Below are 16035 nucleotides of genomic sequence, written 5' to 3'. Positions count from 1 at the left end.
GTTAATTTCTTTATCAATTTTATTAAAAGTTAATTACATTGTTGGCATTTTTGTTTGCTTGGTCTTCCGGTCAGTCAGCAATCTCCAGATCAGTATGATGCCCCAAACAAGGATCCCCTCTGCTGGCCAGTCAGTGGTTCTGTCTGCCATAGATATAGAACATGGTATACCCAAAGACAGTACAGTATTTTATATCTTGATATAGTTGCGCAACAGTCGGTTTTATTGCTATACAACCAACTCTTCAATGCGGTCTGCCCTCCTGTCTCCATGATGACAGAGGGCAAGGGTAGGGCCGGTTCATCCCATGTGGACCAGAGGGGTGACCTCTCACACCGACCAGAACCTGCACTTTATTTCAAATGACCTTGGAAATAACTGACAAATACATAGACAGTCACACTAATAACTTCATATCTTCCTGGAGAGTGCCAGTGCTAAGTGATTCTCAGTACTAGCCTTTTATAGACTGCTTCTCACTGCATTCCCTTACAGCCAAGTAGCTTAATATTGACCCCATAAATTAGGCCCACAAAATAAAATAGTAAAATGTTCCGACAACATATCACAGTTAAATAAACCAATCATTCAACCAGTTAGTCAGTGGATTATTATTCAACCAGCAGTCAGAATCTGCTCCCATATGTCAGTGACCCAGAAATGTATTTTAGAGGAAGACAAACGTAAAACAAAAACAAAAAAAGACCAGAGAACAGTGAAACTAGAGCAGATGTCCATGGTGACATACCTGGACTGCAGTCTGTTCTGTTATGAGCCAAAAGAGAGAAGACACCCCAGAATCTGAAATATGAGATGGGCAGATGTATGCCAGGGGAGCAACTGGCATGTTGACACCTGAGAAACTAAAGACAGGTGAAGAGAAAGAACAGAGTGGAAGTCACTGTATTCAATCCTGGTAACCATTTCTTATAAAAACATCTCCCCACTAAAACGTTATCCTTTAGGAGGCAGTCAGCTGTGCTCCAGGCCAATACTGTGGCTGGGAAAGATCAGTGGGGAGGAGAATAAGGGAGGGGGGGATGTGGAGGCTGTCAAAGCTCATCCTTCTCCATCTGCTGGAACGCCTCTAAGTCCTCCCGCCAATCAGCCATCATGGCATTCACTGATTTTCTGCTAGAGTCCTTGTCAACAGCAGGCTCCTCCTCTGGCTCAGGGTTACTCTTAATGGCAGGTCCCACATCCTCCTCAGGAGTCACTTCCTCATTGTCAGGACCCAATTCGGGAGCTGATTCGTCCAGCTCCACAGTGCTCACGTGTGACCGGTCAAGAGTTGCGGAGGTGGGTGAAGTTTGGTCCTCCTCCTGAGCGTCCCCACCTGAGGAAGGAGAAAGGGGTGAGCTCAGTTTATTGTGGTTCATTCACCACAATAAATAAACTGTGTCCTGCACAATCATCCATATAGGTTCCGAGTATCCATCCATCCATGTCCTACTCACCATGTACAGTGGGGCAAAAAAAGTATTTAGGTCAGCCACCAATTGTGCAAGTTCTCCCACTTAAAAAGATGAGGCCTGTAATTTTCATCATAGGTACACTTCAACTATGACAGACAAGATGAGAAAAAAGAAAATCCAGAAAATCACATTGTAGGATTTTTAATGAATTTATTTGCAAATTATGGTGGGAAAAAAAGAATTTGGTCAATAACAAAAGTTTTGTTGGCAATGACAGAGGTCAAACGTTTTCTGTAAAGCTTCACAAGGTTTTCACACACTGTTGCTGGTATTTTGGCCCATTCCTCCATGCAGATCTCCTCTAGAGCAGTGATGTTTTGGGGCTGTTGCTGGGCAACACAGACTTTCAACTCCCTCCAAAGATTTTCTATGGGGTTGAGATCTGGAGACTGGCTAGGCCACCCCAGGACCTTGAAATGCTTCTTACAAAGCCACTCCTTCATTGCCCGGGCGGTATGTTTGGGATCATTGTCATGCTGAAAGACCCAGCCACGTTTCATCTTCAATGCCCTTGCTGATGGAAGGAGGTTTTCACTCAAAATCTCACGATACATGGCCCTATTCATTCTTTCCTTTACACGGATCAGTCGTCCTGGTCCCTTTGCAGAAAAACAGCCCCAAAGAATGACGTTTCCACCCCCATGCTTCACAGTAGGTATGGTGTTCTTTGGATGCAACTCAGCATTCTTTGTCCTCCAAACACAACGAGTTGAGTTTTTACCAAAAAGTTATATTTTGGTTTCATCTGACCATATGACATTCTCCCAATCTTCTTCTGGATCATCCAAATGCTCTCTAGAAAACTTCAGACGGGCCTGGACATGTACTGGCTTAAGCAGGGGGACACGTCTGGCACTGCAGGATTACTGATGGTAGGCTTTGTTACTTTGGTCCCAGCTCTCTGCAGGTCATTCACTAGGTCCCCCCGTGTGGTTCTGGGATTTTTGCGATCATTTTGACCCCATAGGGTGAGATCTTGCGTGGAGCCCCAGATCGCGGGAGATTATCAGTGGTCTTGTATGTCTTCCATTTCCTAATAATTGCTCCCACAGTTGATTTCTTCAAACCAAGCTTCTTACCTATTGCAGTCTTCCCAGCCTGGTGCAGGTCTACAATTTTGTTTCTGGTGTCCTTTGACAGCTCTTTGGTCTTGGCCAAAGTGGAGTTTGGAGTGTGACTGAGGTTGTGGACAGGTGTCTTTTATACTGAGAACAAGTTCAAACAGGTGCCATTAATACAGGTAACGAGTGGAGGACAGAGGAGCCTCTTAAAGAAGAAGTTACAGGTCTGTGAGAGCCAGAAATCTTGCTTTTTTTTCGGTGACCAAATACTTATGTTCCACCATAATTTGCAAATAAATTCATAAAAAATCAATGGGATTTTCTGGATTTTCTTTTCTCATTTTGTCTGGTCATAGTTGAAGTGAACCTATGATGAAAATTACAGGCCTCTAGTGGGAGAACTTGCACAATTGATGGCTGACTAAGTATTTTTTTTGCCCCACTGTATGTGCACTACCAGTCAAAAAAGTTGACATTTCTTTATTTTTACTATTTTCTACATTATAGAATAATAGTCACGACATCAAAACTATGAAATAACACATGGAATCATGTAGTAAACAATTTAAAAATTCAAATATATTTTAAAAGTAAAAATTCAAAAGGAACTCCTACATCTGAGCTCTCTTTTTTTGCAGGTGCATGGTAACAGTTGAATAAAAGGAGAGAAAAAAAAGAAACCCGCACACCGCTCAATAGCATCACTGTTCTTTAATAAGCTTTACGTATCAGCCTCACAGACTTCTTCAGAGCTTTTGTGCGTTTTTAAAAATTTAGCCCCACCCACATCCATTCCATGCATCGAATGGGGTTGAGTCAAGGGAAAATACACACACACACACACACACACACACACACACACACACACACACATACATACATACATACATACATACATACATACATACATACATACATACACACATACACATACATACATACATACATACATAAAATGCACATCGTTATATTTGGTAGCACTTATTTGTTTTCCCTCGACTCCAACCCCATTTGATCCATGGAAAAGATGTGGGTCGAGCTGTCTACATAAGGGTGTTAATTTAAAACACACAAAAGCTCTGACGAAGGCCATGTGGATGAAACGTAAGCTTATTAAAGAACAGTGACACTATCAAGAGCGCTGTGCAGTTTTCCTTTTTCTCAGATTCTTCAAATTAAATGCCTTGACAGCTTTACACACTCGTGGCATTCTCTCAACCAGCTTCACCTCGAATGCTTTTACAACAGTCTTGAAGATGTTCCCACATATGATGAGCACTTGTCTGCTTTGCCTTTGCGCTGCGGTCCAATTCATCCCAAACCATCTCAATTGAGGTCAGGTGATTGTGGAAGCCAGGTCATCGGACATAGCACTCCATCACTCTCCTCCTAGGTCTAATAACCCTTACACAGCCTTGAGGTGTGTTGGGTCATTGTCCTGTTGAAAAACAAACGATAGTGGGACTAAGCGCAAACCAGATGAGATGGGATATCGCTGCAGAATGCTGCGGTAGCCATGCTGGTTAAGTGTGCCATGAATTCTAAATAAATCACTGACAGTGTCACCAGCAAAGCAACCCACACAATCACACCTCCTCCATGATTCACGGTGGGAACTAAACATGCAGAGATCATTCTTTCACCTACTCTGCGTCACAAAGACACAGCAGTTGGACCCAAAAATCTCAAATTTGTGCTCATCAGACCAAAGGACACAAGTCTAATGTCCATTGTTTGTGTTTCTTGGCCCAAGCAAATCTGTTCTTGTTGTTGGTGTCCTTTAGTAGTGGTTTCTTTGCAGCAATTCAACCATGGAGGCCTGATTCACAGTCTCCTCTGAAGAGTTGATGTTGAGAGGTGTGTTATTTGAACTCTGAAGCATCTGAGGTGCAGTTACCTCAAATGAATTTATCATCTGCAGCAGAGGTAACTCTGGGTCTTCCTTTCCTGTGGCGGTCTTCATGAGAGCCAGTTTCATCATAGCGCTTGATGGCTTTTGTGACTCCACTTGAAGTCCTTGAAATTTTCCACATTGACTGACCTTCATGTCTCAAAGTGATGACTGTCATTTGTCTTTGCTTATTTGAGCTGTTCTTGCCATAAAATGGACTTGGTCTTTACCCAAATAGGGCTACCTTCTGTATACCACCTACCATGTCACAACACAACTGAATGGCTCAAATGCATTAAGGAGGAAAGAAATTTCACAAATTCACTTTTAACAAGCCACATCTGTTAATTTAAATGCATTCCAGGTGACTACCTCATGAAGCTGATTGAGAAAATGCCAAGAGTGTGCAAAGCTGTCATCAAGGCAAAGAGAGGCTACTTTGAAGACTCAAATATATTTATCTTTGTTTAAAATTGTTTTGGTTACTAGATGATTCCATGTATTTCATAGTTTTGATGTCTTTACAATTATTCTACAATGTAGAAGAAAGTACAAATAAAGAAAAACCTTGGAATGAGTAGGTGTGACTGGTACTGTATATCTAACACAAGCACCCACACCGGTCATTCCCAGACAGAAATAGAGCAGTGTTGCAGTTCACAAGAGGCAGCGAACTATAAACAGCATGGTACTGATGAGTCATGTGCAGTACAGACCAACAGTACCATGCTCTTGATGAGTTCTGAGATGGCCAGCTATTTACACAAGACTAACCTGCACTGAGCTGCTCTACCACACACAAAATAATGGAGGAGAAGGGAAAGACGGCGATACTTACTGCTCTCCAGCAGGATGCCAGGGAGAGGTTTACCTTTGAATATGGAGGCTGCTCATCCCAAGGGTGAAGGGAAAGGAAAGAAAGAGAGCAGAGGAAAGTTACTGTTACAGTCCACTACAGGGAAGGAGAGGAGAAGGAAGACAAATGGAAAAGGAGCTGTATCCTGTATCACACAGGGTGCTCACCATCACCTGTCTCCACCAAGCTGCTACTGTAAAGTGGCCACAGGCCCACTATTTGGAGTCACCACTGAACCCTGAAATACTGGCCAATTTGAAATCTTCACAGAATCAAATCTGGTCTCTAATGAGCTGAAATAAGGACCCATGTTCTGAACATGTCTCCAGTTAGTAGCACCCTCCTGTTCTGTCCAGTGGATCTCACCTCGGTCTCTGGCCTTGTCGCTCAGCAGCACCTCCACCTCCCTGTACTCCTTAAGAGCCTCCAACAGGATGTTTCCCTCCTTGTAGAACAGGAAGAGCAGGGGCAAGGTGACGTCGTCCGTGTTGCGTCCATCGCCGGCCATCTGGAAGAGGGGAGCTGTGTCACTGCTGCTGCCCTCGTTGTCATCTGTTGGGGAGAAGGGGGGGGGTAGTTAGCAGGGTAAAAGAGGACCCTATAAATGGTAATACGTCAGTTTATTAAAAAGGTTATATACATAATGAAAGTGTTATGAACATGTATAAATGTCAGAAGTATGATGAGAGTTAGTGAAGCCTTCTTGAAGTAGATTTGTTTAAATTAAGATCCTGTGTTAGTTGGTCTCCTCACCGATGACGATGCCTCCGATGGCCCCAGCCTTCATAATGTGTCTTGCCTTCTCAGCGAACATACACTGCCCCCGTTGCAACAAAGCGATGCGGCCCTGTACAAAGGCAGCATTGCTCAGCTCCGCACAGCCACTGTAGGGCTCAGCCACTGTCACAAACCCACGCACCTACAGACAGACAAAGAGAGTACATGTTCAAACGTCACTCGGAACACTGAGAATAGAGAACGTCTGGCGCCTAGGGGCAAGACAGTATAAACAAACAAGCAGACAGGCGCCCATCCATTGGAAATTGGCACACTGAAACACACTCACCCCAGGGATGCTCTTGGAAAGATCTGTGCCAAACTGTGCTGGGCCAGCGGTCAGCACCACTCTGCCAAAGAAGGGGTGGGAGATGATCTGTACGGCGCGCGGCGGGAGCTGCTCCTTCTGCTGCTGGCTGGACAGCTCCATCATCTCCTGCATGAAGCGCATCCCGTCCTCTGCTGCCACAGCACTGACCGCCTAGAGTGAGGAAGTAACAGGAGAGAGAGGGATGGAGAGGGAGTTAGAGAGGAGAGGGCAGTAGATGGGGAGAGACTGAATAAGACTCATATGGGGGGGTTTGGCAGTTATCTTATGACACCATTCAAATTGATAGCAAAAACATGTCTCCCTGCTTGTATTGGGCATGATTATTTACCTGTGTAGCGTGTTGGACTAGCTGCACTCTGCCGTCCTTCAGGTGTATAAGGCTGACTCCCATCCTCCTCAGCAGCTCCAGGTGATCAGGGTTGTTGGCCATGAAGTCCTGAGCCCTCAGAGGGGGGCGACCCATCCCTGGCTCACTGGACGAGAAGGTGGAGGGCATTAATGTCCACATTCAGTATGGTTGTGACAAGAATAATATATTGCCATATTTCAGTACAAAAAGCACTTAACATGATTCCTCACGATAGGCATAATGTCCCTTACCGGTGAAGGGCAGGGCGGGGACAGCTCTTGTCCACAGCACTTCTGATTGGATCTCGGAGGTTCCGAGGAAAGGCAGGATCAGGGAAAAGGAGGTGTGTGTTGGGGCAGGTCCAATCAAAGTTGGAGTCATCCAGCTCTTCCTCTGACTAAGACAGGTGGGAGAGAACAAACATGACCAACTCGATCATCTGAATATTATTAGAAGTAGTATCATTAGAACTATAGTTGGTTACAGCATGTGATTTTACTATACCCACCCAAAGAGATTTGACAGAGGCAGACAGATGAGGCAGAGATGCAGCCTGTTCCGTGGAGTTGGCTGGAGGAGAGGGGGCGTGAGGGGCAGTGGACAGGGACAGGGGCAGGAGGTGAGCCTCGGTGGTGAAGATGTAGTCCTCAACATTAAACGGCAGATCTTCCTCCTCTGCAAACAGCAGGAACAGGTACTTGAACATCTCCGCCAGGAAGAAGGAGTCCATTCTGAGAGGAAGCAGGCCAAATTTGGAGCAGCAGGGTAGACACCACATAAACCAGTTTGATTTAACTACCTGCCTGGCACACTGTTGCTCAGCCACTTAAACCATCCACCTCTGTTTCCACCCATCATTAAATGTCAGTCAGACCCTCCCCGTCCCTTGGCTATTCCCCTGGATCAGGGCTCTCACCGGTCCTCGTGGCTCCCGGTGCGAACGTCCTTCATGGCAGCAAAGCCGCAGGGGACCCGGGCAAAGCGGTTCAGGTTGTCCAGCACCGTGCGGCCTACCTCTAGGTAGTAGGGGTCTTTGGTGGCCTAGAGAGAGAACAGTGGGACCAGGGTTAGACACTGTAAAACTGGATTAGGCAATAACAAAGGCCACTGAGATCAAAATGTACAGTGCATTCGGAAAGTATTCAGACCTCTTCACGTTTCCACATTTTGTTACAGCCTTATTCAAAAAATGGATTTTTAAAAATGTAAAAAATCCTCAACCTACATGAGAGCCGGTTTCATCATAATGACAAAGTGAATACATGATTTTAGACATTTTTGCAAATGTATTATAAATAAGAAAATGGAAATATCACATTTACTTAAGTATTCAGACCCTTTACTATGTACTTTGTTGAAGCACCTTTGGCAGCGATTACAGCCTCGAGTCTTCTTTGGTATGATGCTACAAGCCTGACACACCTGTATTTGGGGAGTTTCTCCCATTCGTCTCTGCAGATCCTCACAAGCTCTATAAGGTTGCTGCACAGCTATTTTCAGATCTTTCCGGAAATGTACGATCGGAATCACGATCTGGCTGGGCCACTCAAGGATATTCAGAGAATTGTCCTGAAGCCACTCCCTGCGTTCTCTTGGCTGTGTGCTTCGGGTCATTGTCCTTTTGGAAGTTGAACCTTTGCCTCAGTCGGAGGTTCTGTTCTGGAGCAGGTTTTCATCAAGGATCTCTCTGTACTTTGCTCCATTCATCTCTCCCTCAACCCTGACTAGTCTCCCAGTTCCTGCCACTGAAAAACATTCCCACGGCATGCTGCTGCCACCACCATGCTTCAAAATATGGATGGTGCCAGGTTTCCTCCAGACGTGACTCTTGGCATTCAGGCCAAAGAGTTCAATCTTGCTTTCATCAGACCAGAGAATCTTGTTTCTCATGGTCTGAGTCTCCTTTAGGTGCCTTTTGGCAAAACTCCAAGTGGACTGTCATGTGCCTTTTACTGAGGAGTGGCTTCCGTCTGGCCATTCTACCATAAGGGCTTAATTGGTAGAGTGCTGCAGAGATGGGAGAACCTTCCAGAAGGACAACCATCTCCACAGAGGAACCCTGGAGCTCTGTCAGAGTGACCATCGGGTTCTTGGTCACCTCCCTGACCAAGGCCTTTCTCCCATGATTGCTCAGTTTGGCTGGGTGGCCAACTCTAGGAAGTGTCTTGGTGGTTCCAAACTTCTTCCATTTAAGAATGGGAAACGGAAAGAGGGATACCTAGTCAGTTGTACAACTGAAGCCCTTCAACTGAAATGTGTCTTCCGCATTTAACCCATCCCCTCTGAATCAGAGAGGTGTGGGGGGCTGCCTTAAATCGACATACATTTCTCAGGGGCAGAACAACATTTTTTTACCTTGTCAGCTTGGTTATTCGATCCAGCAACCTTCGATGGAGGCCACTGTGTTCTTGGGGACCTTCAACGCTGCAGAAATGTTTTGGTAAACTTCCCCAGATCTGTGCTTCGACACAATCCCGTCTCAGAACTCTACGGACAATTCCTTTGACTTCATGGCCTGGTGTTTGCTCTGACATGCACTGTCAACTGTGGGACCTTATATAGACAAGTGGGTGCCTTTCCAAATAATGTCCAATCAATTTAATTTACCGCAGGTTGACTCCAATCAAGTTGAAGAAACCACGCAAGGGTGATCATTGGAAACAGGGTGATCATTGGAAACAGGATGCACCTGAGCTCAATTGAGTCTCATAACAAAGGGTCTGAATAGTTATATAAATAAGCATTGTTGTTTTTTTCAATACACTTGCAAAAAATGTCTAAAAACCTGTTTTCGCATTATCATTGTGGGTTATGATGTGAAGATTGATGAGGATAAAAATATATATATATTTTTTAAAAATCCATTTTAGATTAAGGCTGTAACATATCAAAATGTGGAAAAAGTCAAGGGGTCTGAAAATTCTGACTACTGTATGTTCATGGATTTATGTCAACTTCTAGACTGCATGTCTGCATAGTTCTTACCTTGTACAGGAAATAGGTGCTCTCTGCAAACTCAGGTCTAAGTGGATGCTGAGCCCAGTGTACCCTGAAATCAGTGGTGAACGCCTAGGGAACAAAGAGGGGTGTTAAAGGCTACAGCCTGAGTGAGAGAAAAAGGAGGGAGAGGAAGCAAAAAAAAATTGAGCTAACCTCTGGGAGGAAGTTGTGTTTCTTGGTGACTTGATACAGCATCTCATGGGTCTCAATGGCCGGTCCGATATCTCCCTTCAACACCTGGGGGATTCATTAACAAGGTTAGGAGGAAAATACATGTTTACATTTGTCTCCATAATCTCAGCAATATCTTTATGTACTAAAACCCCTGCTTAGGCAGCTGGTCTGTTAGTGACGCCAGGCTGAGTGTCTCACCTGCAGCCCGGGGAAGAAGGCCAGGAGGGAGTCCATCCAGGTGCGAGCAGGCAGCAGAGGCTTGTGGATGTGAACATCCAGCAGGAGAGGAGGCTGGCTGATGTACTTCATTATAGACGCATAGTGCTGGAAACACAAATAATGAGAAAATATGACAAGCTGAGGATGAGAATGGAGCATACTTTCTGTATATTGAATTCCATCATAATAAAGGCATAATAGCATTCCATGAGTTCGGCTGGAGAATGGTTACAGCATATGATGTCACTCACAATGTTGAAGCGCTGCAGAAAGAGGTCATCTCCCAGGAGAATGTAGGCTTTCAGCAGGTACTCATAATACGAGTCGATCCCTGCTCCAACTCCGCTGTCTGGAACAATACAACAGTGTATCGTTTCATACCTCAGAAACACTAATGGCCTATTTCTACAAGTACAGAACATCAGCGCCTACCCCCTTGCCCATTCACTTCTACCACATCCAATACACTGTCCTTCGCAGGAAAAATCCATGTAAATCCTCCTTTATCATACTAGTTATGGCCTGGGACGGGTTCTCTCCCTCACCCCTGCGGACCCACTCTCCTGAGTGGATGTTGATGGTTGTTCCCACTAGGTTGCTGTTCCTCTGTCTCTTCTCCCACAGGAAGTTTAGGGCTCTCCGTGCATGGACCTGTGTTTGATTAAATTAATTGTAAAATTATTATTGTTATTTTTCAAATCTATTTAGCAAAATATTTCATGCAAACTTAGGCATGCATGGATGAAAACAACGTAACACGGGTGGCCCTGGGACTCAAAACCCACTATCCTGACGTGGCAAGAGCCTTGCTCTACCAACTGAACTACAGAAGACCATGAATCAATATCATTCAGACACACTGGGATCTCCGAGAGTCAACAAGCTGGATTAACCCTTTAAGGTCTAGCACCGCTGCAGTCTAGTCATGCATCCGCTGTGATCTGAACACACATTTTAAAAAGTAAGAGACAAATGTCTTATACCTCAAACACAGGGTCCCCAGTGAAGCGACTCAAGGCAGCGAACTCCAGAATAATGGTACCAGCACAAGCTGTGCAGGTGTCCGTCTCTGTGCCCGTCCGAGACTCAGGACCCCTGACACCATGCTTCAAGTTTACCTGTTGAGTGGAATTATAAGGCTCAATATAGATGTCATAGACTGAAATACAACGCTGTGTTCCAAGTCATTGTCCACGTGAACTACACAGCCATAGAAAACTCTGCCTCTGAAAACTATGGCAGCTGCAAGCAGAGCACTGAAGCAGAAAATTAAATGATGCAGTCATAATCTGAGGGCTGCTGTACTCTTACCCGCTAGCCGACGGCATCCTTTTAGCTAATGTGCTTGCCAAAAGTTGCCCTCTAACCTTATGGGTGTATGTACATGCTTGTGTGGGTGTGTGTGTGACATATTATGGTAAAAACACAACAGCCAAGACCTTATGTTAAGTCTATGCATAGGCTGCATGTATAGTCAGAGCTCACCCTGGGGTAAGGCAGGCCACTGCTGGTGTTGAAGGCAGGCAGGAGTCTGAGACCCAGGTCTTTGGCCATGTGGAGCAGCTCATCCTGGTACCACTGCATGTAATGCCCTGCATCCTTCAGCATCACAGCCATGGAGTGGCCCCCTAGCAGCCCCCTGAAAACATAAGTCACAATAGTCAAACACACGCAAGCACACATGATGTCCAGCCAGTCAACTGGCTTTTGTTTTTTCTTACCCCAGCACACGGATGTTGGTCTCAAAGACAGACACCACAACGTCATTGTCGAGTCGCACATCTTTCAGCACTCTCCTCACTGCTGCTTCAAACTCTGTTGTCTTGTTTAAGAGCTGGAAGTAAATACGGGAGGAAATCAATTCAAATCAAAGCATCCCTAAAAACAGAGACTGAACAAAACGAACAAGGCAGTTTACTGGTCGGTGATACAAACTAAAGAGATTTTACTCACCACTAGAGTGTCCAGGGTGTCGATGAGGGTGAGAGAGAACCTTAAAAACACACAGAGACAATTCAATCAAATCATGGCGAGAAGATATCAACATAGAGACTCAAGAGTATTCCAGAGCCAACAGGACTGTTTCTCCCGTTACCACATCCTACTCAGGCCTGAAGGCAGGCAGGTCCTTACATCCCCAGTGCGTCATCCACATCTCCCCGACTGGGCTCCAGCCCACGCACCCTCCCCCGACACGTCAGAGGCATCAGCTCATCTGCTGGGTACGCATGGTCCTGGAGAACACAACCAATAAGGATCAATAGTAGTGTGTAAATGTTGAACATATGTCAGACAATACTTGACATACAGTAGGCATAAATAAGGTTCAAGTAGTTTCCTTGCAAAACACTACCACACCAAAATCAATACATTCATATCTGTTCCTGGCAAATAAAGCAGAAATGTAAAACACTTGACATGCACTCATTTAATCTGAAAGGACCCATGAGCACCAACATGAGAAGTTCATAGGAGCATGTCAATGGAAAGCTAAGAGTCTACATAGGCATACAGTGCATTCAAATGGTATTCAGACCCCTTGACTTTTTCCACATTTTGTTATGTTACAGCCTTATTCTAAAATGGTTGAAATTATTTTTCCTCATCTACACACAATACCCCATAATAACAAAGCAAAATCAAATTGAGAAATTTTTGCAGATTTATTTTTTTTAAATACAAAAACAGTGTATTCAGACCCTTTACTCAGTACTTCCGATAAGGTTCAAGTCCGGGCTCTGGCTGGGCCACTCAAGGACATTCAGAGACTTGTCCTAAAGCCACTCCTGTGTTGTCTTAGCTGTGTGCATCGGGTCATTGTCGTGTTGGAAGGTTAACCTTTTCCCCCAGTCTGAGGTCCTGAGCACTCTGGAGCAGGTTTTCAGCAAGGATCTCTTTACTTGCTCGATCCTGACTAGTCTCCCAGTCTCTGCCAACAAAAAACATCCCCACAGCAGGATGCTACCACCATGCTTCACGGTAGGGATGGTGCCAGGTTTCCTCCAGACATAACGCTTCGCTTTCAGGCCAAATAGTTCAATCTTGGTTTCATCGGACCAGAGAATCTTGTTTCTCACGGTCCGAGAGTCTTTTAGGTGCCTTTTGGCAAACTCCAAGCGGGCAGTCACGTGCCTTTTACCGAGGAGTGGCTTCCGTCTGGCCACTAACACAAAGGGCTGATTGGTGGTGTGCTGCAGAGATGGTTGTCCTTCTGGATGGTTCTTCCCATTTCCACAGAGGAACTCTGGAGCTCTGTCAGAGTAACCATCGGGTTCTTGGTGACCTCCCTGACCAAGGCACTTCTCCCCCGATTGCTCAGTTTGACCGGGCGGCCAGCTCTAGGTAGAATCTTGGTGGTTCCAAACTTCTTCCATTTAAGAATGATGGAGGTCACGGTGTTCTTCGGGACCTTCAATGTTGCAAAAATGTTTTGGTACCTTTCCCAACATCTGTGCCTCCACACAATCCAGTCTCGGAGCTCTACGGACAATTTCTTCGACCTCATTGCATGTCAGAGCAAAAACCAAGCCCTGTCAACTGTGGGACCTTATATAGACAGGTGTGTGCCTTTCCAAATCATGTTGAATCAATTGAATTTACCACAGGTTGACTCAAATCAAGTTGTAGAAACATCAAGGATGATCAATGTAAACAGGATGCACCGGAGCGCAATTTCAAGTCTCGTTTCCAAAGAATTCAGGCTGTTTGAGGCAAAGGGAGGGTCTGACCCGGTACTAGATGGATGTACCTAATAAACTGTCAACTGAGTGTATATTTATATTCAGGACTCTGGTCCGGAAGCTAATTTCCAGAAATTCTATGCATTCTTCCATAGGGTTTTGTACTGTGTAATTAAATACTGTTTGTAAACAGATCATTCTAATATTGCTACTACTGTACATTGCATTTTAGTTACACTGTTTATACACTGCATATTCATTTATATACTGGAATCTTAACATAGCTCACTAATATAGCTACTGCTGTACATACCATTCTTAGTATATCTTGTGTAAATACGTGTAGATTGCATTTGGATGTGTTGCAGTGTTATTTGGGTTGTTAATTTATTAAGTTCCGACATTTCTTGATTTCTTGTTGTGGTTTTTGTAATCTTTTTTTAAATTATTATTATTTGTGTACTTGTTTGATATTTTACTGCATTGTTAGAAACTAGTAACACAAGCATTTCACTGCACCAGCTAGAACATCTGATAAACTGTGTATGCGACCATTAAACTTGGATTTGATCTCAGTTATATGATTGGGGCAGGTGCGGTGACGAGACTTACCATATAATTTGAATAAGCATGGTCAAACATCTCAACCACTTGGTTCCTTGAAGGGAAAGAACAAGTCAGCTTAGCTCATTCTCCTTTATCTGAGGAAGTCAGAACTTGTCACACATCTAGCCCAGAACCAGACCATCATTCTCACTCACCTCAGTTTGAGCTTCTCCTCTCGTGACATAGATTGTCCAAGCCTGCATAAGGTGCTCAGCAATAGCAGCAATGAGAACAATAGGGCCGACATTGTTGCGGGGCGAAACCACAACACTGTCCACATAGCTACAACCTGGCTTTTTCAGTCAAGTGGAACTGTAACCGATCATCACATTAATATTGGCCTAGACACCACAACACTCTCTGATAAACACAAGCACTCAGATCTCATGTTCACATATTCAGCAGTCTGTCTGCCCAATGATTATTTAACGCTTTCAAACACATTGAGGCAGTGCTGTTTATAAGGACAACAATATTGTTACTAATAAGCTTATTGATGCCCATTTAGACACCATCTTTGACTCACTCCACCTCACCAAAGTCATAATGTACAAATCCCGGTTTATGGCAGTGGTGTTATAAGAGGTTGGACATACAACTGTATCTAAAAAAAAAATCAGACTCATACGTAATATATTTGACAGAATGCAGGAATGCTGTATTATTATTTAAACTGATATTAGTGATCTGTCATAAAATGAGTCTTAATATCTAAGACAAAGTTATACCAAGACGTTCGCGCACACTCCTTCCTTGACTCAGTGTCAAATCCCTTAAAACCGCGTTCACCTGTTGGTCACACCTGTTTGCTTTCCAGTCACTGACACGCGCGGCACCCGGACCTACATAGCGTGTGACACGTTGGCAACGCTTCAGTCAACACAAAACATTCACATACTGTTAAACCCCGCTATCTGTGGCGTTTATTAACACATTATTGATTACTGACAGTGTAACATTCTTCAAGTCAATCTAAACAAACTCTCCTTTCCTATTAACGTTACTTGACATCCGTGTCTGGGTAAGCGGACACCATAAACGCTGAGCTACTGCCAGTAATACCGAAGAGGTAAATTCTCGCTTTCAGGTCAACTTAAAACTACAAAATAATTAGCTAATCATGAACTAATTCCGATAACGTAGCTGACTACAAAGTTGTTCCGTTGTTATCGACAGTAGCCACATAGAGAAGATCTAGCTAATGGTAGCTATAACAATTAGGATATCCGTAAAGCAAGCAAGACGAGAAAGCTAATATAACCAGAAAGCTAACTTTGTTGGCTGTTATTTCCTCCTTTGACTGTTCCCTTCTTTCGTCCGACAGTTGTGGAGCCTAACGTTACTAGCCAGCTAGCTAGCCAGTTTGTCCGGTAAATGACAGTCCAAAAACAAGCGAAGTAGGAAAGGCGCCGAGTCCATTCCAGCCGTTGAGTTAAGCCCCTCCGGCAGTGTCTTCTGTTCTGCTTGTTATATTTGGCCGTTCTCTGTTGCCTTGAGCCTGAACCCTTAGCCGCCAACTAGACGTGAAATAAAAGCAAAGGTGCTGTTAAGATAAACGTCAACAACATCCGCATCCGGTTAGGATGTAGGTCCCTCAGCCCCTTCCAACACCTAAA

General features: G+C 44.5%; 1 protein-coding gene across 3 annotated transcripts; it reads right to left on the bottom strand.

Moving 5' to 3' along the window:
- Window position 1: 1 nt before the first annotated feature.
- Window positions 2-15999, bottom strand: edem3 (ER degradation enhancer, mannosidase alpha-like 3). 3 transcript variants are annotated; one of them, XM_046300954.1, is made up of 21 exons: window positions 14575-15999; window positions 14426-14471; window positions 12267-12367; window positions 12087-12126; window positions 11855-11967; window positions 11619-11772; window positions 11117-11251; window positions 10679-10784; window positions 10385-10482; window positions 10113-10238; window positions 9894-9977; window positions 9726-9809; window positions 7657-7781; window positions 7249-7471; window positions 6992-7137; window positions 6720-6864; window positions 6350-6541; window positions 6037-6202; window positions 5650-5835; window positions 5266-5313; window positions 2-1336 (listed from the first exon to the last, which is right to left on the bottom strand). In XM_046300954.1, exons 1-21 carry the CDS (start codon window positions 14697-14699, stop codon window positions 1053-1055), a joined length of 2727 nt encoding a protein of 908 aa, XP_046156910.1. In that variant the 5' UTR covers window positions 14700-15999; the 3' UTR covers window positions 2-1052. The 3 variants fall into 3 exon arrangements, with proteins under 3 accessions (XP_046156910.1, XP_046156911.1, XP_046156912.1); XM_046300955.1 differs by having other exon boundaries at window positions 5299-5313; window positions 14575-15998; XM_046300956.1 differs by lacking the exon at window positions 5266-5313 and having other exon boundaries at window positions 14575-15997.
- Between the last annotated feature and the right edge of the window lie 36 nt (window positions 16000-16035).

The sequence above is a fragment of the Oncorhynchus gorbuscha genome, linkage group LG15 (genome assembly GCF_021184085.1).
Source record: "Oncorhynchus gorbuscha isolate QuinsamMale2020 ecotype Even-year linkage group LG15, OgorEven_v1.0, whole genome shotgun sequence".
Lineage (NCBI taxonomy): Eukaryota > Metazoa > Chordata > Actinopteri > Salmoniformes > Salmonidae > Oncorhynchus > Oncorhynchus gorbuscha.
Note: the sequence above shows the minus strand (reverse complement) of the source record. Positions and strands in the feature narration are given on the sequence as shown.